Source organism: Sinocyclocheilus rhinocerous, unplaced genomic scaffold (genome assembly GCF_001515625.1).
Source record: "Sinocyclocheilus rhinocerous isolate Xijiao unplaced genomic scaffold, SAMN03320098_v1.1 scaffold258, whole genome shotgun sequence".
NCBI lineage: Eukaryota > Metazoa > Chordata > Actinopteri > Cypriniformes > Cyprinidae > Sinocyclocheilus > Sinocyclocheilus rhinocerous.
In genome coordinates this window covers 609320-633112 of record NW_015634010.1, presented here as the reverse complement: position 1 = coordinate 633112, position 23793 = coordinate 609320, and the positions used below count along the sequence as shown (strand labels likewise).

At 34.8% G+C, this 23793-nt stretch overlaps 4 protein-coding genes and 1 pseudogene across 6 annotated transcripts in view; 1 reads left to right on the top strand and 4 right to left on the bottom strand.

Moving 5' to 3' along the window:
* Positions 1-1232: 1232 nt before the first annotated feature.
* LOC107744935 (glycogen [starch] synthase, liver-like) lies at positions 1233-11699 on the top strand (annotated as a pseudogene).
* Positions 11700-11917: 218 nt separating this feature from the next.
* Positions 11918-13049, bottom strand: LOC107744902 (spexin). Of its 2 annotated transcripts, XM_016558723.1 has the most exons (5): positions 12996-13049; positions 12628-12708; positions 12425-12482; positions 12256-12318; positions 11918-12070 (listed from the first exon to the last, which is right to left on the bottom strand). In XM_016558723.1, the coding sequence occupies exons 1-5, from the start codon at positions 12999-13001 to the stop codon at positions 11970-11972; spliced, it is 309 nt and encodes a 102-aa protein (XP_016414209.1). In that variant the 5' UTR covers positions 13002-13049; the 3' UTR covers positions 11918-11969. The 2 variants fall into 2 exon arrangements, with proteins under 2 accessions (XP_016414209.1, XP_016414208.1); XM_016558722.1 differs by lacking the exon at positions 12996-13049 and having other exon boundaries at positions 12628-12831.
* A 1381-nt stretch (positions 13050-14430) lies between these two features.
* Positions 14431-16209, bottom strand: LOC107744934 (vesicle transport protein GOT1B-like). Its single transcript, XM_016558765.1, has 4 exons — positions 16189-16209; positions 15854-16032; positions 15362-15443; positions 14431-14768 (listed from the first exon to the last, which is right to left on the bottom strand). Exons 1-4 carry the CDS (start codon positions 16207-16209, stop codon positions 14730-14732), a joined length of 321 nt encoding a protein of 106 aa, XP_016414251.1. The 3' UTR covers positions 14431-14729.
* A 1979-nt stretch (positions 16210-18188) lies between these two features.
* Positions 18189-19381, bottom strand: LOC107744903 (uncharacterized protein C7orf73-like). Of its 2 annotated transcripts, none has more exons than XM_016558725.1 (4): positions 19232-19381; positions 18971-19024; positions 18704-18814; positions 18189-18378 (listed from the first exon to the last, which is right to left on the bottom strand). In XM_016558725.1, exons 1-3 carry the CDS (start codon positions 19244-19246, stop codon positions 18743-18745), a joined length of 141 nt encoding a protein of 46 aa, XP_016414211.1. In that variant the 5' UTR covers positions 19247-19381; the 3' UTR covers positions 18189-18378; positions 18704-18742. The 2 variants fall into 2 exon arrangements, with proteins under 2 accessions (XP_016414211.1, XP_016414212.1); XM_016558726.1 differs by having other exon boundaries at positions 18189-18372.
* Positions 19382-19641: 260 nt separating this feature from the next.
* The window catches only part of LOC107744901 (T-complex protein 11-like protein 2), an 8509-nt gene continuing 4357 nt past the window's right edge, over positions 19642-23793 (bottom strand). The window contains exons 6-10 of the mRNA XM_016558721.1: positions 23158-23294; positions 22556-22743; positions 22266-22447; positions 21936-22108; positions 19642-21097 (exon numbers count right to left, since the gene is read on the bottom strand). Of these exons, the coding sequence (XP_016414207.1) occupies positions 20826-21097; positions 21936-22108; positions 22266-22447; positions 22556-22743; positions 23158-23294 (952 nt within the window). The 3' untranslated portion in view covers positions 19642-20825. The remainder of the gene's footprint in view (positions 21098-21935; positions 22109-22265; positions 22448-22555; positions 22744-23157; positions 23295-23793) is intronic.

Below are 23793 nucleotides of genomic sequence, written 5' to 3'. Positions count from 1 at the left end.
CCTCTGACCTTATTTTACATGTATGACTGTCTGTGGCAAATAGGACCTCCCTGTAGCCTCATCCAGAGCATTTTAACTGTTCAAATGTTATATTTTTTTCTTGGAAATCCTGTGGTAAATTGTACACTGAAATCCACTGTGATTATTCCGATATCTCCTGAAGTGCTGCAAAACCCACCAAAAGCACATTATGTGTGTTTTTATACACATCATACATTTTAATTTTAGTTTTCTCTCATTTGTTGCAAGGGAAAACATGATATGAAAGTAAAATAAGGGCTTGTAGCAAGAAATCATGAATGAAGCCACTATAATGGTGCACAATCATGGTCATTTTCAGTGCCTTGTGGAAAAATATAGTAAGCTTTCATTGTCATCTTGTCTTCAGCATGGTAATACGATCATGCCTGGATATCATAACAACAAGATAATATTCCTGCATAATGAGACATTATCTTACATGGTGTGAGTATGAATTATGCAAATGTAGGATGGTTTTTGGTACAGCACATTTGTGATGGTGCACTTATAAAAGCTTTTTACCCTCAGCCTTCAAGTTTTATATTTTTATTTTTTGTGATGCTACAAACATCCTAAACGTAAAATTACATATTTTTTAAGTATTAATGATACAATTTTCTCTATCTATCTATCTATCTATCTATCTTATCTATCTATCTTCACCTGTCAGCATTGTTTTGGTTGTCTGTGGCACTTTCATTTTTACTAAATAATCCCACATTTTATACCCATAGAGCTTAATTCAGAATTTTGTATATGAACTTTAATGGACTCCAACATAGACTCAGAACTCTCCTGTAGAAAGCACTTTTTCTCCATAAAAATAAATAACAAATGTTGTAGTTCAGCAGTTAAATGTCAAACACACATAGACGTGTGTCATAACTCATTACCTTTTCTCTTTAATTGTCATAATTTTTATTTTTATTTTTTATGTATTTGTTTTTTTTTATTTGTATTTATTTTTTGACAATAGGAATACTGATGTGTAAAAAATTATCCATTCATGATAAACCCATTGGGATATGCTATTTGTTTTATAGAAGTATTAGATATATAAAAAGAGGATTATAACAGTATGTGGTCCCGGTCAGAGGGGTTCGCTAGCAGCGGCCAAATCTTTCACCTTGATGTCTGTGGACTTCAGACACGCAATCATAGTGTGCACATGCAGGGTTTTTTTTAGACTTTACTAAAGGTTAGAGGAAGAGATCGAGCAACAGCTCACAGTGTGTCCAGGACATCCAGGCGCTCCATTACCTAGAAGAGAAACAGAATTTGGTGTCTTGGTGGCTGTTGGCTGATGATTTTAGGTTCTTTACTTCCACAATAATAGTAATTCGGCCCATTTCACATTTGCAACTTCAATTGACAGATAAAAACGATTTGTAAGACTTTGTGAGATGCGACTGTCCAGATCTTTGTCAATATCGTCATTAAGTGGACTTCCACTATGGGAAGAGGAAAGTCTACCTGTGCAAGACCTCTTGCTTTTTGAGGTCTCGTGGGAAGTTACCAATAAGGGTAAGAACTTACAACACTTTCTGTTTTCAGTGTGTTACAAGTTTTAATTAATGTAATTTCGTTTTATTGTGCATCATTTCCAATTTTTGTCAAATTATGCAAAATATTTGGATTGTGGGCTATATTATATATCTATATAAATTATATATACATTTTATATTATACATCTATATAAAGTACATGTGTTTGACAATTTTTTTCAAAAGGTATGAAAATAATATTTTCCACCACATATCAATCATCTTTTAGATGTGCTGGAAATGACATCTAATGTAATTTGATCATGATGGTTCAGAAGAGGAAAAACCTGACGCTTATATGTCCATTGTCCACAAATCAAAACCTTGTCTAAAAGTACATTAGGCCAAAAGTGCCTATAACTGTAAAATCACTAAATTTATTTTGTAACTTTAGCATGAAGGTAGTTGTGAGTTTGACCCCTGAAAGTGCATTTGACCTCAAGACTGTTCACCCTATTATCAGAAGGCTTGAAAATAGTTTAACAAGACAGAGCTGTCATTTAGTCAAATGTGTTCATGTGTGCAGAATTCATACACTCTTGTATCAGTGGGGCTGTATAGCAGGTTAAACATTAAACTCCAGATCAATAGCCAGATTTTTGAGACCTAAATCTAGTGGAATATTTTAGAAGATAACAATTGATGTGTGTTTGTGGGTATGTTATTTGTCATTTATTTGTGGTTGTTATTTATCATATTAAATGTAATCTTGATGTTACAAAATTGCTTTTGAAACTACATGATGTCCAAATTAATACTTTTAAGTTTTACTTTGAACAATGTTCTTATTTTGTTTATCTTCTCTGTTTCTCATTTACAAATGTTTTATTCCCTGCACAACTGTGTGTCTGTCTCCAGTTGGGGGTATATACACTGTTATTCAGACTAAAGCAAAGATCACAGTGGACGAATGGGGAGAGAACTACATCATGATGGGAGCCTACTACGAACACAACTTCAAGACCCAGGTGGAGAAATGTGAACCCCCAAACCAAGCCATCAAAGCTGCCATGGATTCCTTGATTAACAACGGTTCCCAGGTATTGAAAACATGGTTATTGGTGATGTCCAATTACAAGGTCCGCATCTTATATGTATGATCAGGTAGACCTTATATGATCAGGTTCAATGAGGCTAGTTAGTCATTTGACCAATTAAAAAAAATGCTTCAAAGCTGGCAAAAACTTCTGGCATTGACATGCCTGCTGTATCAGCATCAGATGGTAATATAAAGACTAGACAGAAAATAAAGCTGCCTTTTTTTTTGTCTTGGTCTCATTTTGACCAGTTCTGACCAGCAGATGATGCTAGGGTATCACTTTAGAGAGGAAACAGATTTGCTCAAATTTAAATAAAACTTTTATTTATAATATGAATAATTTTATTATATTTATTTATATTTAATTTATTATATTAATAAATAATAAATAAATAAACAACAGCAAGCCACTCTTTTTCTGATGCCTTTGATTTTACAGATTTCCACAAGAATAGAAATAAATGGGACAACCTCTTCACGCCACCTATCGTTTTTATTAGTAGCGTTTTTGGCCTTTACTTGCTCTCTACATACAGGTGCACTTTGGCCGCTGGTTGATTGAGGGTAGTCCATATGTCATTCTCTTTGATATTGGGGCAGCTGCCTGGAACCTGGACCGCTGGAAGGGGGTTCTGTGGAACGCGTGCAGCATCGGGCTGCCCTATCATGACAGAGAGGCCAACGACTCGCTCATCTTTGGTTCTCTTGTGGCCTGGTTCTTCAAGGAGGTGAAGAAATCCCTTTAGTAAACTTCACACTAAAACCATTTGATTTTGCTTATTTTTGTAGTTTCACCTGTACTGTACTAGTCTATCATAGCTATAATATGAATTGATTTAGTGTATGTTAACTTTGTGGGATGAAACTTTGAAGGTTTGATGGAGTAATGTGCTGATGATGTTAAACCCGTCCGTCTCCCTCTGCAGTTAACAGACCAACTACAGGACAAGCCCAACGTAATTGCTCATTTCCATGAGTGGCAGGCTGGGACAGGACTTCTACTAAGCCACTCCCGGGCCCCACAAACCCACGGGCCATCCCTGGGGATATATAGGTGTTGATATAGGTGAATTAATTTAGCCACATTCCAGAAGTTTCAAGAACTGTATGCTCTTCAAAAAAAAAAAGAATAGATATAGGGGTAAATTTGATTTCACTTTTCATTTCTCGATTTATTTCATGATTTTATTAGATTTGTCTTAGCATTTTAAAATGTAAAAATATTGAAAAAATATTTAAACATTATTAATAATAATATTAATAGATGCATAATATTTATATTAATTATCTATTAAATTATTCTATAATATTAATTAATTATTTTATTAATTATAGTATAATATAAGCCATCCAGCACCTCCTGGCTTACACAAGCATTATCTTTAAAAATACACATACATTTTTTAAAACTTTTTTTTTTTTTGGCTTAAAATTTATTTATTTTTGGGGGGGGTATTATGTTACAAAATATTACAATTTAAAAGACATACAATACAACATCCCTCATATTTTTTGCTATTTAAAGTGTGTCCCACAGAAATCAGTCAAGTTGGTTGGTGTAGTGAACACTTATTAGAGATGGAACTGAGCATGCAGTGATAATTGGGCCTGGTGTAGGGAGCATAAAGGTCATCATGCCTGAAGGTTGCAGGGGTTGATTGAAGAGTAATTGACAGCAACTTATGATTTACCGGCTGATGCGATTGCCTTCTGGTCCCACAGAGACTTCCTTCAGCTGCTGATGAGGGGAAGCTCTGAGACTTTTGATTTGTAAATCAAATTAATTTTGGACTCTGCACAACATTAGTCCATATAGTCTTCCCCTGCAAACCTCATTTCATTATCTATTTCATGCAGTTTAACATAGACCGAGAGGCAGGAGAGAGACAGATCTACCATCGGTACTGTTTGGAGAGAGCTGCGATACACTGTGCACATGTCTTCACCACCGTGTCCCAGATCACAGCTGTGGAGGCCAATCATATGCTCCATAGACAACCAGGTTTCACCTGCATTACAAAGCACCTCATCTACTCTTATTGGCTTCTGAATATATCAGGTTAAAAAGATCATGTTTATATTTATGGCCTTTGCAGATGTCGTCACCCCAAACGGCCTGAATGTTAGAAAGTTCTCAGCCATGCATGAGTTCCAGAGCCTGCACTCCATGAACAAAGCCAAGATCCAGGAGTTCGTTAGGGGTCACTTCTACGGGTTAGAGCTCTCTCTGTCTGCACAATAACACACACTTGTGCACTTCCAAAAAAATACTACTTGAAATAATAACAAAAAAAAAAAAATTCTCATTGGCAGCCATCTGGACTTCGATCTGGAAAAGACCCTGTTCTTTTTCATCGCAGGACGATATGAGTTTTCGAATAAAGGAGCAGACCTGTTCCTCGAGTCCCTGTCCAGATTAAACTACTTGCTAAGGGTATGAACAGTCACACTACTGTACTTTAGAAAACACTTATAGTTTCTTTATAAAATGTAATAATCTAGCACCAACCAAAGCAAAGATGTTCATTTCTGATTGTGTGTTTGTGTTCATGCTGACTGACAGGTTCATAAGAGTGATGTTACAGTGGTTGTGTTTTTCATCATGCCTGCCAAAACCAACAACTTCAATGTGGAGTCTCTTCTTTAAGACAGGCTGTACGCAAGCAGCTGTGGTGCGTAACTGCTTGAGTGCATAACTTTTGACATTACAAGTCTCAAGGGTATTAATAAAATAATATTTTTTGTTCATTTTTATATGTACAACAATAATAATAATAACAAAAATATAAAAATATTTTTTTTTATAATATGTTATCAAATGAATACAATATTTTTTTGTTTTGGAGGAACAAAATAATAATAATATATACACACACACACACAAAAACAATAAAATGTGCATTATTATTATTATTATATACCTCAAAAACATTTTAATAATAATATATAACTAATAATATTATTATTTCTTGTAGCTTATAACACTAGTAGAGCCCTGATACTGGACCAACTTTCTGTAGCTATACTAATATTATTTATTAGGCAATGAAAGGAAGCCCCGATCCAGAAATGGCTCTTATTTTTAGATGGCTTTAGTGTGTAAGACTTCTCAAATATGTCTTTCGTCTGTCTCTTAGGGACACAGCTCAGTTCGTGAAGGAGAAATTTGGCAAAAGGCTTTATGAGAGCTTGTTAAGGTTGGTGATTTTCCTCATACAGACCTGTCATAACAGGGCTCAAAATTGACGTGACAGTAAATGTTGTCAGTATATGCTGATGAACAGGAAGTATGAAGATCTGATGTCTTAAATTGGAGTGGCTGTGTAACCTTCAAGTGTTGATAATTCACAGCGTTATCCAGGTGTTGATGAGAGTGCGCTGCACTTCCCCAGGGAGTTGTCAGATTATAGGATATTCATAATGATATTGTGTGATGTCAATGGGTCATTTCCCATGAGATGAGGCTTGAGTTTATTTTCAGATAGGATCTCCTCTAATAATGCTCTCCTGCGTTCACAGGGGTGAGATCCCAAACATGAGCAAAATCCTGGACAGAGATGATTTCACAATCATGAAGAGGGCCATTTATGCAACACAGGTTAGACAAAATGTTACACAATTCTTACATCGCAAGAGGCCATATTTAAAAAATTAACCTAATGAATCCCTGTCCTTTAACTGTATTATTGTGCTTTAAAGGTATCACTGTACTGATATTTCTAAAACATTCTGGTTAGGGGTTTATTTATTTATTTGGGGAGTATTACACTTCTGCAAATAATCCTGTGTCCAGACTCCAGTTTTGTATTTAAAAAAAGAAGCTGTGCTGTTTGTTTTAATTATGGTATAAAATAGAAATAGAAAAATAAAAAAACGTAAAGCTTTTCAATTTAATAGACATTTAAAAGTAACTTGTTATTACATCTGAACTGTTCAAAGACATTTTTAAAAGAAAAGCTATTTGTAATTGCAATAAAAAAAAAAAGCATTTCGCCGGGAGTTTGATTGACAGGCGATCTGACCAATCATAACGCCGAATCTGCCATTTTGTCCAATGAACAAACCAGACAGGAGAGTAGATTAATGTCGGAGGACTTGAGGACATTTTTTTTTTTTAAATGGTGTGTATTTACGTCTTTCCGTGGTTCAATCAAGATACCTTCTGATGTTCATTCATGTTTATTTTGTGCTATAACTAGTAAAGAGATGACCGGTTCACGTGTCCTATCCTAACAAACCTGTATGGTTTGTTAGGATAGGACAATATTTGGCCGAGATACAACTATTTGAAAATCTGGAATCTGAGGGTGGAAAAATAAAAATATTAAGAAAATCACCTTTAAAGTTGTCCAAATTAAGTTCTTAGCAATGCATATTACTAATCAAAAATTAAGTTTTGATATATTTACGGTAGGAAATTTACAAAATATCTTCATGGAACATGATCTTTAATTAATATCCTAATGATTTTTGGCATAAAAGAAAAATCGATAATTTTGACTCATACAATGTTTTTTTGGCTATTGATATACCCAAGCGACTTAAGACTGGTTTTGTGGTCCAGGGTCACAAATTCCAAGTATGGGACACCATACTTAGCTACACGATATGGGCATGAAGATGGATATCTCAGAACTAATAAATGAGCATTCTCAGGGGGTTTTCATTCATTCCCCTGCATGTTTTTTTATGAATGGACTCTAATCAGAGGTCAGACTTAGGTTATAGTGAATATCGACATGCTACGCCTCTGTAAATCTGAGGTGGAAACCCATGCATCGCTCCGCTGGATTACTTGCGTTACAGAGCTTAGTGACATATTTAACTGCGTTTCCTGACTGTCTGCAGTCGATCAATTGAATGTGTTACTGAGATTTATTCTACAGCTTTTTAATGGCAGTGTTATGAGCAGCCAGTCAATATACAGCCACTCCAGTTAGATTTATCTGGGTATCAATATTTCGGGGGAGAGATATTGATCTGTTAGCGTTGGTGTTTGTTTATAAGAAGGAATGAGAGTAAGAAATGTGTCTAATATTTCTAGGGCTAAAGTCCATTTACTTTTTTCATATGAGTGACCTAGACTGGAATTTAATAGCAAAAATAATGTATAGAAAGCATTAAAATTGTGCAAGCAGAAACACAGGAGCAGAGCAGGCAGCCAATTTTTATAGTAAGATTGATTTATTATTATTGAAATTAAATGGAATGGAAATACATGATTAAACTTTGATCCTCATGATTTTTCATTTAACGACTGCTTATGGATTGCTGTTTTTATTATTCCAGTTTTCAGTACACTTCCTTTGTCAGATAGACTCACATGTAATTACATCCATGCATTTGTTCTCCATAGAGACACTCTCTCCCTCCAGTAACAACTCACAACATGCTGGACGACTCCACGGACCAGATCCTGAGCAACATCCGCCGAATCGGCCTCTTCAATGGACGCAATGACAGAGTGAAGGTGTGCAGTTTACTATGTCTGATACCAGTGTACTTTAATTAAAAGCAGCTTAAATGTAGAGCTCGATATTCCAATAGTTTTTTTTCACATTGGCCCAGTTGGAATTTAAGTTAAGATTTTTACTGTTTTACCATGACAATGTTACACACAAATTATGTAGTTTATTTATCGAAAATATTTTTTAAATTATTATTTCTCATAATAAATTATGAACGTGTTCATTGTTTTTATGTCCGATTGTGTTCCATCCGGAGTTTCTGTCCTCCACCAGCCCCTTGCTGCCCATGGACTATGAGGAGTTTGTGCGCGGCTGCCATCTGGGAGTGTTTCCATCCAAAATTTGAGCTTGATTAGATTGATTGTTTATTAATATGGGTCCATTTTCAAAGGGTTTAGGGGGAAAATAAAATAAAATTACCACTTAGCTTAATAATATTTTGTTCATTTGTGTATATATTGTATTTGTATTTTATATATGTGACCCTGGACCACAAAACCAGCCTTAAGTCGCTGGGGTATATTTGTAGCAATAGCCAAAAATACATTGTATGGGTCAAAATTATAGATTTTTCTTTTATGCCAAAAATCATTAGAACATTACGTAAAGATCGAAGATATTTTGAAATTTTCCTACTGTAAATATATCAAAACTTCATTTTTGATTAGTAATATGTATTGCTAAGAACTTTATTTGGACAACTTTAAAGGCGATTTTCTCAGTATTTTGATTTTTTTGCACCCTCAGATTCCAGATTTTCAAATAGTTGTATCTCGGCCAAATATTGTCCTATCCTAACAAACCAAACCAAATCAATGGAAAGCTTTTTTTATTCAGCTTTCAGATGATGTATAAATCTCAATTTCGAAAAATTGACCCTTATGACTGGTTTTGTGGTCCAGGGTCACATATAAATGTTATTTAAAATGCAGATTTTTTTATACATGGGATCTCTGATCTCATATAATGATATCATATATTTTTTGCATCATGCATTATATGACTCTTAATGATCATCTTCTGTAATGTGATGTGTTCAGGTGCTGTTGTATCTCCATATGTGCTGTAGGAATCTACATTGTGGACCGGCGGTTCCGTTCTGCAGACGAGTCGTGTAACCAGCTGACTCAGTTCATGTTTTCGTTCTGCCAGCAGTCACGTAGACAGCGAATAATCCAACGCAACCGCACAGAGAGACTCTGACCTGCTGGACTGGAGATACCTTGGACGGGTGGGTATCATCTCAGCTTTTCTCTGAGCATTCAGGTGTGTTTCACTTTTATTCTGTTAGTTAATATGGTGTTGACCTGGGTTTCTCTCTGCTTAGTTCTACATGTATGCCCGGCATCTGGCCCTCAGCAGATCCTTCCCTAGTGAATTCAAAATGGACCATCTTAACATTGCACCGGTGAGCCCTGCTAACACTCACACTCTCTCGATGCATGTTAATGGCTTGTCATGTCCCTCTATCACTGACAATGAGAATACAATGGATTGCTGCACTCCATGTAAGCTATGTGCTTAGTTTCAATGTATGACCCTAGGGCAAGGACATTAATATATAATTAATAAAATTAAAAATTATATATATACTGCATGTGTGTGTATATACACTACCGGTCAAAAGTTTGGGATCAGAACGATTTTTTATGTTTTTTACAGGAGTTTCTTATGCTCATCAAGGCTGCATTTATTTGATCAAAAATACAGGAAAAAATTTAATATTGTGAAATATTATTATGATGTAAAATAACGTTTTTCTATTTTAATATACATTAAAATATTGTTTATTCCCGTGATGCAAAGCTGAATTTTCAGCATCATTACTCCAGTCTTCAGTATCACATGATCTTTCAGAAATCATTCTAATATGCTTATATATATATATATATACATACATACATTTTTGTTTTCACATTGTAAGTTTCTTGCATGCATGTCAAGGGCTCATATGTTGTATACTTTAGCTATTGGGGATTTGATTATTTTTTTTCATTAGCTTTTTTATTTCTTAAGGTTATAAGCAGACCTTAAGTGCAAAGTAACAAAAATAATCTCCCTGAGGCTTTTGTAACGCTCCTGTTGTTGTTATACACAGCAGAAAACATGAGAAATACCATAAGAAATAAACTTACAGAAATCACTCAAATACACCTTGTCCTGAAAGACAGGTTTATATGACATTGTTTATATGACATCATTTATATACATCAAACATAAATAAAATCATTTTCAAGTTCGTGCTGATGTGGAGCAAATACTTTATATCCACTTTGTTCCACCTCATCTCTTTCCAAATCCGAGTGTTATTGAATGTATGTGTGACGTCTAACACTCCAGAGTGATGAGGAATGACTGAGCTTCGTTCTTGAGTTTAATTGACAGGATAACATTTACCTGCACCGGAAGATGACTTGATTTCCATTCGAACTGTGGTGATCCCCATAGACTCACTCACAGCTGATCTACGCATATACTTTACTAAAACCACATACACACACACACAGATAAATCTGGCATTTTATGACATAAATGAATAAACAAGTCTCTAATGTAATTGACTCATTTTGAATTGGTGACTAAATCTAAATGGAGTGACTAAATCTTTATGTTTCCACAGACACAAGGCTTCCGTTACCCCCGACCCTCTTCCGTCCCTCCATCCCCGTCGGCTTCCCTCCACTCATCCCCTCACCACAGCGATGAGGAAGATGACGACACCTATGACGAAGAGGAAGAGGCGGAGAGGGACAGGCAGAACATCAAGGCACCGTTCACTCTGGGTGCAGAGCCTGAGGGTAAACCACCGCTGGAAAATGGGAAGTAAGATCTGCACCCTCCTGCTCCTGTAGTTCAGACTCTTTCAGACATATTTACACCCCCTGCCCTCTGAGAACGTGCTACATTTGTCTGACTGCAGCTTTTGAATGGATTATTGATGAAGTATCTTCAAAGTATGAATGAGAAGATATCTATCACATACAGTGGCATTCAAAAGTCTGAGATGATACTGAAAATCTGGGATTTAATAACCCATTTAAACTTGTGACTAATGATAACTGAACCATGTGGACTAATTTGTACAGATGATTCTTGCTTTTGTTGAAGCTCAAGACACTCTTGAGCCTCAAAAATCACATGATCATCAGGTTTGACATGAACTTGTGGAGTTCATGCAACTCGGATGGTTTCACTAGACTTTTGGATATAAATTTGGTACTAAACACACATCGTTTTGGTGTTTTAAACCAAATTTGGCATATTGGTGCCATATGAGGCAATAATAATTTGTGCAAATGTTGGGGGAAAAAAACACCTTTATATATATCAATGATTAGCAAAGTTCAACCACATAATGTGCAAATATGTATCCTATCCATGTTTTATTAAAAAGTCTCACTCACACTAGCGGTTATCAGTGCAAATTCAGTTTAATTAATTGAGAAAATGTTCACACATTCGTAAATATGCATTTTACAGACCATTCAATTCACATGTTGATTTAACATGAGAAAATGAAAAGGACAAAAAATCTGTACAGTTAATTATATATCACACAGAATTTCAATCATCATAAGTAGTCTCTTTTCCAAGATGATATGTCTTGAAAAAACAACCCATTATTTCCCCTGAAAGAAGTAAAGAAATAAAAATATCTTACTACCAGTCTTTGTTATTTAAATGATCCGTCCAAGTGGAATCATACAAACAATCTGGAGACACACATAACTCTACATTACTCAAATCTGACTGTAATAGTGTTGACCAGTAAGTGATGAACCTTCAGAGATGTCCAACACGGGCATCACTGTAGCGGAGGATGAAAACATTAAATTCCACATGGCTCACAAAACTGGAAGATGAAAGAGTGAGTTGTTGGCGCTCTTTTAGCTGGTTTCAGTAAGGCTCCCCCTCGTCTCTGGCTTGCTGGAGAACATTTAAGAGAAATGCAGCCGCTTTAGAGATGCTCAGGTTTTCTGTGTTTTGGCTGCGTGACTCTGTGGAGAATGACAGTTTACGTATTATACTAATATTTATTTACAAGCTTACAATTAGTATTACACTTTCTTAGTATGAAACCAGTTGTCTCCCACTTGCATTCAATATGAACACTAAAGTCTCAGCAAGCATAAATAATGGTTTAGAGAACAAAAGTCACAAACTGTGAGTTTTTAGTTCATACCCAAGCGTATTGTGTCATACAAGTCCCCTTCATTTCTGTCTTCAGACACAAAGCGCCGTCCCTCTATTATAAACAATAAAAAACTAATTCATTTAAAATTGTACGGAACAAAAGTAATCGTATAAGCAGTTTTAGACACAAATACGGTTGACAAACAGCAGGAACATACGTGTGCCCTTCAGATATAACATGGCTTGAGGCGTCCAATTCCGACGCTGAAAACTGCCCTTTATAATTTTAAAAAAGACAGATTTTTTGCACTTGTATATTGAACATAATTCAAATATTTATACAAAATAATAAAATAAATTGCAAATAATTACAATTTTAAAATTAAAATAGTAAATGTTTAAATAAATAATATTACCATACCTTGGGCGCACACCAGGAATGGGACACAAATGTTGCCAGAAGTAACAGCGCAAGTGCGTAAGCCGCAAGAGTCCTTAAATCCTGAAAAGGTGAAGTCATGTTAAAATATATAATTTCCCATGTGCAAGAGCATTACAATCAGCCTTTTATATAACACTGTATTTTAGTCTCTTTTCTCTTCATTGTTAATTGCATTATGCACAAAAGTACCAATACAAGATTCCTGATATTAAAATGACTAAATTTCTGGTAGTCACATCAGCTTCTCTCTTTTTAATTTTTTTTAATTTTTTTTTTTATATTCGGTCTAGTTAGAAGTTAATTGCTTAAAGTCTACGAGACAAATGCAAGCATGAATGTGGACTTACTTTCATAGTGTCAGACGTTCTCTTCAACTGTTGAGTCTCAGAGGCAAGATCAAGAGTGAAGACTGTGAAGTCTGTCCTCGATATTTATAATCACCAGGGTGGGGGAATGTTGAATGAATTAGTCTTCAGCTATAGGTCAAGTCCCATTGATTCACAATGGGGCCGGACCACGAACCTTTCAGAGTGATTAGTTAACCCTTCCTTTAAAAATAATAAGCCTACTTTACTGCTATGACGTTTGAAGACACACTCGCAGGGCTGGCTACATTTACTGTTAGCTATTATGCGTTTTAGCGCTACTGAAGGGAAATTTCCATTCGTGCGCACTTTTAATAGCTGACTAATGAAAAGAAGTGGGCGGAAAGTATTGATATGTTTACACCTTCAGCAATGAAGCATCTCAAATACACCAGCTAATCGTTTTTTATGAATGAACAGTGAGCGGCTGATGGGGTTTCCCTACTTGACACTACATGTATAAATATCTGCTGGCTCTGCCTCCAAATTACTTGCAATTTATGGCACTTCTCAAAGGGAATAAGGGATAAGAAACAAACTTAAATGTGTATGGTCTCTGAAATAGATTACAAAACAACAAATCTTGGCAGAGTAAAAATTAGGCAGAAGAAGAAAACAAGTCTGTCTCGTTCCTCAATATACTTGACACAATTTGTTGTTTTTCAGGTTAATGAATAAAATAATTTGATTTGTATCAACAAGAACAATAATAAAAATATAATTATTTTATCATAATATATAAAATAATTGTTTTATAGAAAGTGTGCATATAGAGAAAATGTATTATTAATTGTTGTTGCTCTTGGTGATAATTAATTTAAACTTAATATAAAGCATAATTTTATAATATCAATATTATAATATTTTGTATTATTATTATTATTATTATTATTATTACTACTACTATTATTATTAATAATAATACCTTTTTAAAGACCCTTTTTGAGGAACCCCCAAAAAATGTCAATATTGCATTTTTACTGTATACCCCCAATACCTAATGAAGCAATAATAATAATATTAATAATAATAATGATGACACTGACCTCATATCAGGTTTTAAATATATTTTTAAAAGTTTGTGGCAGCAGAAACATTTTGAAACCCCAGTACTGCAATTTGACAGTGATAAAAAATTAGAGATACATTTTTTAAGACAAAAAAAGAACAAAATTAATAATAATAATACTAATAATACTAATAAATCATTATTATAATAATAAGAACAACATCTCTGTATACCAGTCTGATTAGTAACAGTTTAATTTGACCAGAAAGTGTAAATATCACACTTGCATTTTCAGCAGGTGTCATAGAAAAATATGACTTAAAATACAAATATAGACACAACCATGTAACAAGGCCATTGTTGTAACAGAATAGACTTTCAGAAGTCGCTTCTACACATTCAAACCAGGATCTCCAGTAACTTCTTCATGAAGTTTGCATTTATAAAGTAGGGCACAGTTCTTCAGGGATGCTGGATGTTGTGACGCAGCTCTATAGATCGCTTTGCTTTGGCCGGCTGGCGAAGGAGTGGCTTGTTTTCCACGCTGCACAGTTTGCGTCTCACTGACGTAAATATCACTCAGACGTCCTTGCAATGGAAACGCGTCTGAATATAAAGTTCCGTAATACGACCTCTATACTTCTCATGGTTTTTTTAAGGTAATCCTTTAGAAAACCCATCATAAATAAGCGGTAAAAAAAAGTCTTTTAAACCATGTTGTTGCTTTCACTCATTTTGTCCACATACTGAAGAAACAAAAAGAGTAAAAAAAAAAAAAAAGAATTAGGACACTTTCAAGGAAAAAATTATTTATAGATATGAAATTACAATTACATCTAATCTGATTCATGATCCATTTATCACTTAAAATATTCAGTGCACACAGGACGGCATGATTCATGCTCACATGCGCACAGAATTAGCAGTGACTGACCAAGATAGCTGACTGTCCACTCAGCCTTAGGAAGGCTTTAAAAGAACAACAAACGCACGTTGAAAAACACTTTTCTGGCATTTAGTGGAAAAGCATGTTAGTCTCATAGCTGCTAAAGCAAGCAAAAGCTTTTGAAGTGAATTTATTTTGTGTCCTAAACAGATACGATGTAATATGTTTATATTGATAAGTAATGTGTCTGTTCACACTGATAGTGTAAATGTTAACACAATCACATTCAATCAGAACGTACTTGTTTAATGGTGTGACAGACAGCTCATGTTTGTTATCTGTCATTTATTGCATAATGCCTGGTTAGGACACGTGTTAAATTCACTGCGATCTTAGAGGATCCTTATATGGAAATAAAAAGACCAGCTCACAATCTCTTCTTCATCAACTTACCCCACTAATGAAGGGAAGATTCAGCAAGTATCCCAGCACAGGAATCCTCCTGATGAAGCCTACGACCACTGGAAAGAATCCCCTACACATGAAGAGAAAGCATCCGTATGTGAATATAGACTGATATATTATTAGGAAGTACTGGAATCATTTATGATCTGAAATGTTAGTTTGCTTTGCTTTCAGTTCCAAAACCTACCAAAAGACTTAATGAATAATGTACATTTTAAATAATATAATCGTTTTACTTAACATTGTGTAAAATAAGTGTTCATTTTAATTTTCACTTTTTTTCTCATTTACTATTAAATTATCATTTATCTGTACTGTCTCTGCGTATATAATATCTATATCTGCCTTCAGCCAATCTGTATTGGCATCTATTAAAAACCAGCTGACTTCTAACATATCTACTTAGAGCTACTAGTTATGTAGCTGCATAATTTGGCTGGATAAGAGATTCCTAATCCTGTAAAAAAAAAAAAAAAATACCTGAATAACAGAAAGAATCCATAAAACTCTAGAATCACTCCGACGATGGGCCATCCAATCAGCACTATGAAGACGCCTCCTAGAAAGAAGCTGGTGGCTTTCATTTTGTGCTTCTGAAAGAAGAACCTGAATGTCCTCTCCAGCCCGATTACAAATGCCAGCCCGACAACAAAAAGGATCTGAGACAAATGAAGACCAAGAGAGAGGTGAGAGAGAAAAACTGGCTTTGGGTGGAGGGATCTGTGCTTTTGTGTCTCAGTGCACTTGTACTACAAAGTTATATAAACTACTTTTTAAAAATTGTGTTTGAACTATTATGAGAAGACACTTGATACCAGGAAACTGTAGAGCAGCATAATGAAGAATATGATGAAAATGGAAGTAGAAATCTGTAGTAAATCAATGTGTAGATACTACTCACAACAAACGTATACAAAAGAAACTGATCAGAAACTAGTATATATGTGACCCTGGACCACAAAACCAGTCTTAAGTCGCTGGGGTATATTTGTAGCAATAGCCAAAAATACATTGTATGGGTCACAATTATCTATTTTTCTTTTATGCCAAAAATCATTAGGATAGGACATTTTATGCCAAAGATCATGTTCCATGAAGATATTTTGTAAATTTCCTACCGTAAATAAATAAAAACTTCATTTTTGATTAGTAATATGCATTGCCAAGAACTTCATTTGGACAACTTTAAAGGCGATTTTCTCAATATTTTGATTTTTTTTTTGCACCCTCAGATTCCAGATTTTCAAATAGTATCTCGACCAAATATTGTCCTGTCATAGCAAATCATACATCAATGGAAAGCTTATTTATTCAGCTTTCAGACGATGCATAAATCTCAATTTCGAAAAATTGACAAAAAAATCGTTTTTAATCAATGACATATATATATATATATATATATAATTTGCATTTAATGGCACATCTTAGAAAATATTTGCAAATATGTGATTTTTTTTATTTCTTATTGATGATTATGATGATTCTGTCTTTATGTAGTGCGTCTGGTGCAGTTCACTGTCAAAATTAAAGCGGGTGTTCAGCCAGAACATCTATTTTGTTTGTTTCCAGACGTTTACGCTATACTTGTAACTGGTGGAGTGACATCTGTACGCAGCTGCATGAATCTATACGCACATAAACACTCAGAGAGGCGAAATAATAAAGACCACAGGCTTTGTGAAAGCACTGACGCTAGACACTGTCTGAGGAAGAGCTGTCAGTGAGACAGGTTATGTTAATCTTACTCTGGGAGTCGGTGAGGGAGATCATCTTGGCTTGTTTCGCTCAACAGCTGTCACAGGAGCCGCGGCCACGAGTACCGGAAACACTCACTTACAGCTTCCGGAGAAACTTTAACCGATAAACTTTACAAACCTAATGCGTCTCGTATCAATTTAATATTCTGAATAATTGCTATTTTGAATAAGTACTACGCTTAACAAATCTAAAGCTTGTTTTTGCGTGCCCAGTGATGACGTGATAAAAGTCACTGTGATAAATACTAGACTATATATATATATATATATATATATAAACTGTTAATATGTATTATTTTACATAATTTTAACCATAATAACCTTAAGAAATGTACACCGTGATGCAACTGTAGTAATTGGACCACAGATAAAGTTATTTCCGTGTGCACCGCGCCATCTGCCGGTCAAAACTTACAACAGCACACTTTTAACAGGACACGCCGGTCTACCTGTGGAGGTTTCTACATTATAGCCCCTTTCACACAGTAATACCAGTAAATTGCCGTAAAATTACCGGAACGACTTTACCGGTAAATACAAAAATGCGCTGTGCACATAGGCAATGACGTTCCGTCTTTTTACAGGCACCATTCACACATCAATTTCAAAATTGCATCATCTTTTTTGAGCAATGTTGCTTAGACACTTCCCCATTGAGGATGGGTAACAAATGTCTATCTGGATTACTCAAAACGTTGCCCCGTGTATCATCAGCCTAAGTGTAAGCTTTTATGTAATGTATACTTTCATATAAGATGATGATCTTAAAGTGGATGTTTTTGGCTTTTTCCATGAATAATGTGTCAGTTGGTGTCCCATTATTTGTTAAAGCATCATACTAACCCCTTGTTTCCCTGGTGTATTTTAGACAAACAATTATTCAGCAAAGGTTTTATAGTATGAAAAATGTAAAGGTTTATTTTGAATGTTGCACCCCTTAAGTCTTACCTAAATTTAATTAACAAAAATGTCACGTGTAGCATTTTTTCATTTGATACATTTAAGCGTGACATTTATTTCGTAAGTATTACTAGAAAATGACAATATTGGCAACCAACAACTTAAAACACGCATTTTATTAGTATATAATCTCACATCTTTATTGCATAATATTAAGTAGCCTTTATGAAACATTGCAGTAATTTGTTTTGAATAACTGATTATTATGTGCAGTTCCTATTTGCACTGCAAACATGTTTCTCCATAAATACAGGAAACCCAAGAACTGCATCACACTGCAAGCTGTTTCTGACCAAAAAAAAAGAAGAAATGAAAACAAAAATTATTCCATTGGGTTTAAAAAAAAAAAATTATATTAATGAATAACTATCCAAAAGGTAACCGCAAATAAATCAGGTGTAAACAAAATTTCCCTGATTTAAGAAAGAGAGAGAGAGAGAGAATACAATGCAAAATGCAAAACATGTCAACTTTTAAAAACAAATGGGATTTTGAGGCACTATTTGACACTAGGAATATACTGTGCCCCTTGAGGGCTAATTTGTTTATATTTTAACGCATACTATATTATATATTCTTGTTCTTAAATGTTCCACCATCTTTAGTTAATTACATTTAGCCATATTTCCACACAGGGCTGGTCTCCTGTCCCTCATTCTGGGGGTTTCTTCTTGGCCTCCACGTCCTTCTTAAAGGCCTCGATTTTCTTTGAAATATTGGGTACCTGGAAAACGTTATAAATAAATTATATCAGACATTAATCACTAAACAGTGGAGCTGTTCTCTATTTCAAGACTAATGCTATTTAGTCCAGTCTTATTAAAATAAGTTTATTATAAGATTTTAGGCACAGATTAAATATTGTTTTTAAATGTATAACCTCGTAATTCTGTGCCAGATACATGCCAACCACGTTCCCCAGAGTGAAGCCAAGCTGGAAAAACAAGATGCTCCATCAACAAACTTATGTGACATATAGATACATTCTTCTATATTATAAATTATCCGGATTTAAATGTTTATGTTTAGTTCAAATTAAACCCTTTGATCAGCTAGTTACTTAGTTATTAGCTACTACAATGTGAATTAGCAAGCGAATAAATACACATTTACAATCTCACGAACAGATGTAAATACTTACTATGAATTGCATCATGATTAAAACTTCGAAATGATGAAAAGACACTAAATAACAGTGACACTGGTCTCGAAAGCTAGGATGGTTGTGAGTTTGACACGGCTAGCCTTCAACTAGCTACAGATGTCATCAGCGTGACATCAACACACCGGAAGTAGTATTCTTGCAAAATAAGAGTTTTAATTATGAAGCAACGGGCACATTAATTGCGCTCCGACAAATTAAATATAGACCAGGTTGAGATTTAACTATTAATATATATTTTTCCCCCACATACAGTAATTAAATTAATTAAAAATGAATTGATTAATTTAGTTTAAAAAATGTAACAAAATAATTTTTAAATGCTGTCAGATGAATGCAGAAACAGGTTTAAAGGAATATGAACTAGTTTTCACACTTTCTTTTATTTGTATTTTTTTTAGTGCTTGTCACACTACACACATTTTGTTGTTCTTACAAGGGTTCTTACATCTTGAAAACAAACAACACATAGGTTATTGCAAAATTGTTAAATTGAAGGTCTGTCATGTTGAAACAATGGCTTTCCACACAAAGATGTCATTCATTCGCTTGTCACAACGGCAAAAAAAATTATCACCAGCAAAACAAGGGTCTTGATCTATGCGGTTTGGTAATTAGTTATAATAAAACTATTAATTTAACTAAACGTAAGAGCACAAACATTATTTAAGACAATCGCCTTAATTTTCAAAAACAACAGTAATAAAACAAACATGCCTGTAACAAAGCACAATGATGTACAAATGGCATACAAAACTAGCCCAAATATTGATGTCTAAAGGATAGAAAAGGACGACAAATGATCATGCAGTCATATCTGTATAAAATGACACAACCAGGACAAAAATAAAAAAATAAAAAAAATCAGATTAATTTAACAATATTGTTCAATTTTATCTTCCCAGAGTTCTCGATTCTCCCTCTTTATATAATTTCAAGTTTCTTCCTTTTCAAATTATGCAGAATAAGAAACTCGGACAATATTTAAGTATAAATACAGTTAACAATTGTAATACAACACTTTCAAAATAATGTGTAGCAAACAAAGAATAATTTCACTTTGTTGCTGATGGATTACAGTATGCTCCAATAAACTTTTTTTTATGATCTAGAAAATGGGCATGGGAAACAACAATTCGGGTATCTCTAAATGGATAACAACATATTCTCAAAAGTCTGTAAATGATCTATGTAAATATATTAGCCTATTTTGGCTATGTCTTTAACAACTGTAAATATAGAAACATTTCTGCCTTGCACCTAAACATGGTCAATATACTGTACGTAATGACTGCATTTCTTTGCAGTAACACTGTCAAGTGAAAACCACAGTTAGAGAGATGCTAAAAATATAACTTGGCAAGGAATATAGATTCTTTGTAGCATAATAAACAGCAACAACGCCCCCAATCCATAATTTCCCATTTTAAGCACCATAGCACACTGTTGTTCTTCAGTCTTCTTCGTACTGCAGTGATTCCGTTGAATCAAGCATCAAATAATTCACACGAGAGAAACACATGAGGGAAATGTATGGTGATAATAACGAATCAAGTAAATGATGCATCCTGGTTTATTTGGACTCCAGTGGACTGCTTGGTGGCCCCTGTACGATCCCATTCTGCGGAGTTGGTGCTTGCATGTCGATGAAAAGTAGATTCTTCAGGATGCTCACATAGAAAGGACCGTAAACCTTTTTGTTGAAGTTGACTAGGTTGACAAAGCTGACCCCAAGCCCCATGAGCTCTGGCTGAATCAGACCCAAGCCTGGTGGTACGGGAGGGGGCGTCCTGTGAGAGTTGGTAGAGGTGAGGACCACCCTAAAGTACTGATGTACTCTTCCCTCTGTGGCACGGAAAAGGCACATAAAAACACAATACAAGCTTTACAGGCTTTAAGGCAATATTACGAGTTCAGGTAAGCTCAACTGACAGCATTTGTGTCATAATGTTGATTATCACAAAACTTAATTTCCACTTTCATTTTTTTTATTTAATATGAAATAAATAAATAAATAGAATAAAGCAGAAACGCGTTACAGTGAGGCAATTAAAATGGAAGTGAATGGGATCAATTTATAAATGTGAAAGTATCACTGTTTTAATAGTATAGCCACACAATGTAAACAATATGCTTGTTAATATAATATTTAAAAAGCTTGCTAACCGTTATATGCAAATTTACAACTTAGTTGCCATGAAAACAATGTAAAATTACTAGAAAAATGATTATTTGAACAGCTTTATAGCTTAAATAATACACTGGTTTTAACATAATTAATGTATTTGCTTTTATAAAATTATAAGTTTCGCATTTCTGCTTCTAAATCCTCCAAAATATGGCTCCATTTATTTCCATTTTAAGATTAAAATAATATTTAGGCAAAAAAAAAAAAAAAAAGGGATTTTCTTAGTATTTTGTCTTGTTTTCTATTACAAATTACATTTCTAAACATTCTTAAATCAAGTTACTTAACTTGAGTTGCATAAAGAAAAATTTAATATATTTAATATATATTATTAAATATGATCTATTTTGCTTCTCAAGTAATTATGTCTTGATTTAAGAATGTTTGTTTAGATATTTGTACTGGTAAACAAGACAAAAAAGAATAAGAAAATCATTTTTGCAGTGTCGCAAGTGCTGTTGATTACACTTGAATATTCTTTTGCATTTTCCTTACCAACAAGAGTGCGTATTGGGTTGTTTTCCTGGGTGACGTCGCAGATCTGGCCCTTTAAGGTTTCCTGCAATTCAGCCGGGAGAGCTGGGAAGTTTCTTTCGGCCAGAGACTTGTTGACCTCACAGCAGATCTGAGCACTGACGTTTCCGAGAGCTTCGGTGAGATTAAAATCGCTGTAAGCCAAACGGGGGGGGGGGAAAAAAACAAAGCCGACAGGCAAGATCTTTTAGATTGAGATGTTCATTATTATGTTTATGTAGAAGTATGTGTGTGACATGTGCATGTGTTAGCCTGAGCAGAGTTTAGGGGAAGGACAGAGAACGGACGTACTTGCTATGCATGCCCTCCAGCAGCACTGCTGTCATCTTCTTAAGTCGCTCGACAAGAGTGGGCAGGCCTGACACGACCCCTCCTATTGAGCTGTAGACTATCAGCAGAACAGACGCGACCGCTTGATAGAGCTGAAGAGACCGCTGCATCTCCTGCAACCTCACTTCATCGGTCATCAGGGTCTGCAAGTGCAAAATTGAGAATGTTAGATCATAAAACACTCTTAAAGATGCATTTTGAATTTGATATCAAAGCTTAGTATGAGTTTAAATGTGTGTTTGTTCTCCAACCTCAGGCAACGGGCCCTTGCTCTCGTCCCAAATGAGCAGTCTGATGTAGGCTGTATTTAGCACCAACGTGGGGCCTGGTAAGGGTTTGCCGCTCTGCCCAGAATCGCTGCTCTTGTCTGATGGTGGCATGACTCGAGTGACCTCCTCAATTGAAGATTTGATCCACTCATTTGTGTGATCCAAAGCACCTGGGTTGAATTAAAAAGATGTTAAAGGTTAAGAGCCCAGATGTGCAAAAGAGTCCAGATACTTTTGGGTGAGCTATCCCTTTAAATGAAAATTCATTTACTCATGTCGTTCCACACCTGTATGACTTTATTACTTCTGTGGAGATATTTTGAAAAATTTTCTCAGTGTTTTTTTTTTGTCCATACAATGAACATCAGTGGTGTCCAATGTTGGACAAAAACAGTCAAAACATCTTCAAAGCATCATTTGTGTTTCACAGGAGAAAGAAAGTTAAATTGTTTTAGAATGACAAAAGGGTGATATGTGATGACAGAATTTTATTTTATTTTTAATTTTTTGTGAAAATGGGTGAAAATGCAATTTATGTCAAATAATTTTCAATGCTTTTCGTACAAATTTGTTTGTGGACTTACTGGGAGTTCTTTCCAGAATGCTCTGGAATTTGGCTCTCTCATACTCTACCGACTGCCTCTGAAGCTCTGGCCTGAGGCTCTGGATGGTAAAATTCACCATGTCCATTTTCATCAGGTCCAGCACCCGGAAGATCTCCCTGTTACCACACAAGTGATCATTTCCAAGTCAATTACTTTGCCTCAGGTGACTGTTCGCATCAAATATGGCTGTTAGTGAAGACAACACCATTACTGATTTGTGTCCCGCATCCCCCTCAATCACTGCATCTCATTCACTAATAATTGCATGGATTATTCATATTTGTACGAACAAGACAACTTCCCATGAAAAATGACCATGTCACAACATGTGCTTACACACCAAAATTTGTTCTTAACCTTGTTCTAATATATTTAAGATGAAATATCTATGTATAAAATGTAATTATAACATTGTTATAATAAGCAGCGTTATTATAGTAAACTAAAACTAAAATCATATAAAACCTTTTCGTGACTTGAAATACACTTGACTGAAATAGAATTTTTAAAAATATATTTATTTCAGCTAGTTGCCAAGGCAACATTTCTCATATTAATTTAGTTTAACTTGATGTCCTAAAATAACAAAAACTAAAACTGAAATAAAAATTCTAT

Excerpts from the sequence above, each read along its gene's own strand:
- LOC107744934 (XM_016558765.1), bottom strand. The coding sequence starts at position 16,209 with ATGCTGCTCTACAGTTTCCTG. Across the intron at positions 16,033-16,188 it reads TGCTGCTCTACAGTTTCCTG|ATCCTTTTTGTTGTCGGGCT; the intron begins GTATCAAGTGTC and ends CATTTGTCTCAG. Across the intron at positions 14,769-15,361 it reads ATCTTCCCTTCATTAGTGGG|TATGTGGACAAAATGAGTGA; the intron begins GTAAGTTGATGA and ends TTGTTTCTTCAG.
- LOC107744902 (XM_016558722.1), bottom strand. The coding sequence starts at position 12,726 with ATGACTTCACCTTTTCAGGATTTAAGGACTCTTGCGGCTTACGCACTT. Across the intron at positions 12,483-12,627 it reads ATTCCTGGTGTGCGCCCAAG|GGCAGTTTTCAGCGTCGGAA; the intron begins GTATGGTAATAT and ends AAAATTATAAAG. Across the intron at positions 12,071-12,255 it reads GTATGACACAATACGCTTGG|AGTCACGCAGCCAAAACACA; the intron begins GTATGAACTAAA and ends CATTCTCCACAG.
- LOC107744903 (XM_016558725.1), bottom strand. Across the intron at positions 18,815-18,970 it reads ATCTGGCACAGAATTACGAG|GTACCCAATATTTCAAAGAA; the intron begins GTTATACATTTA and ends AACGTTTTCCAG.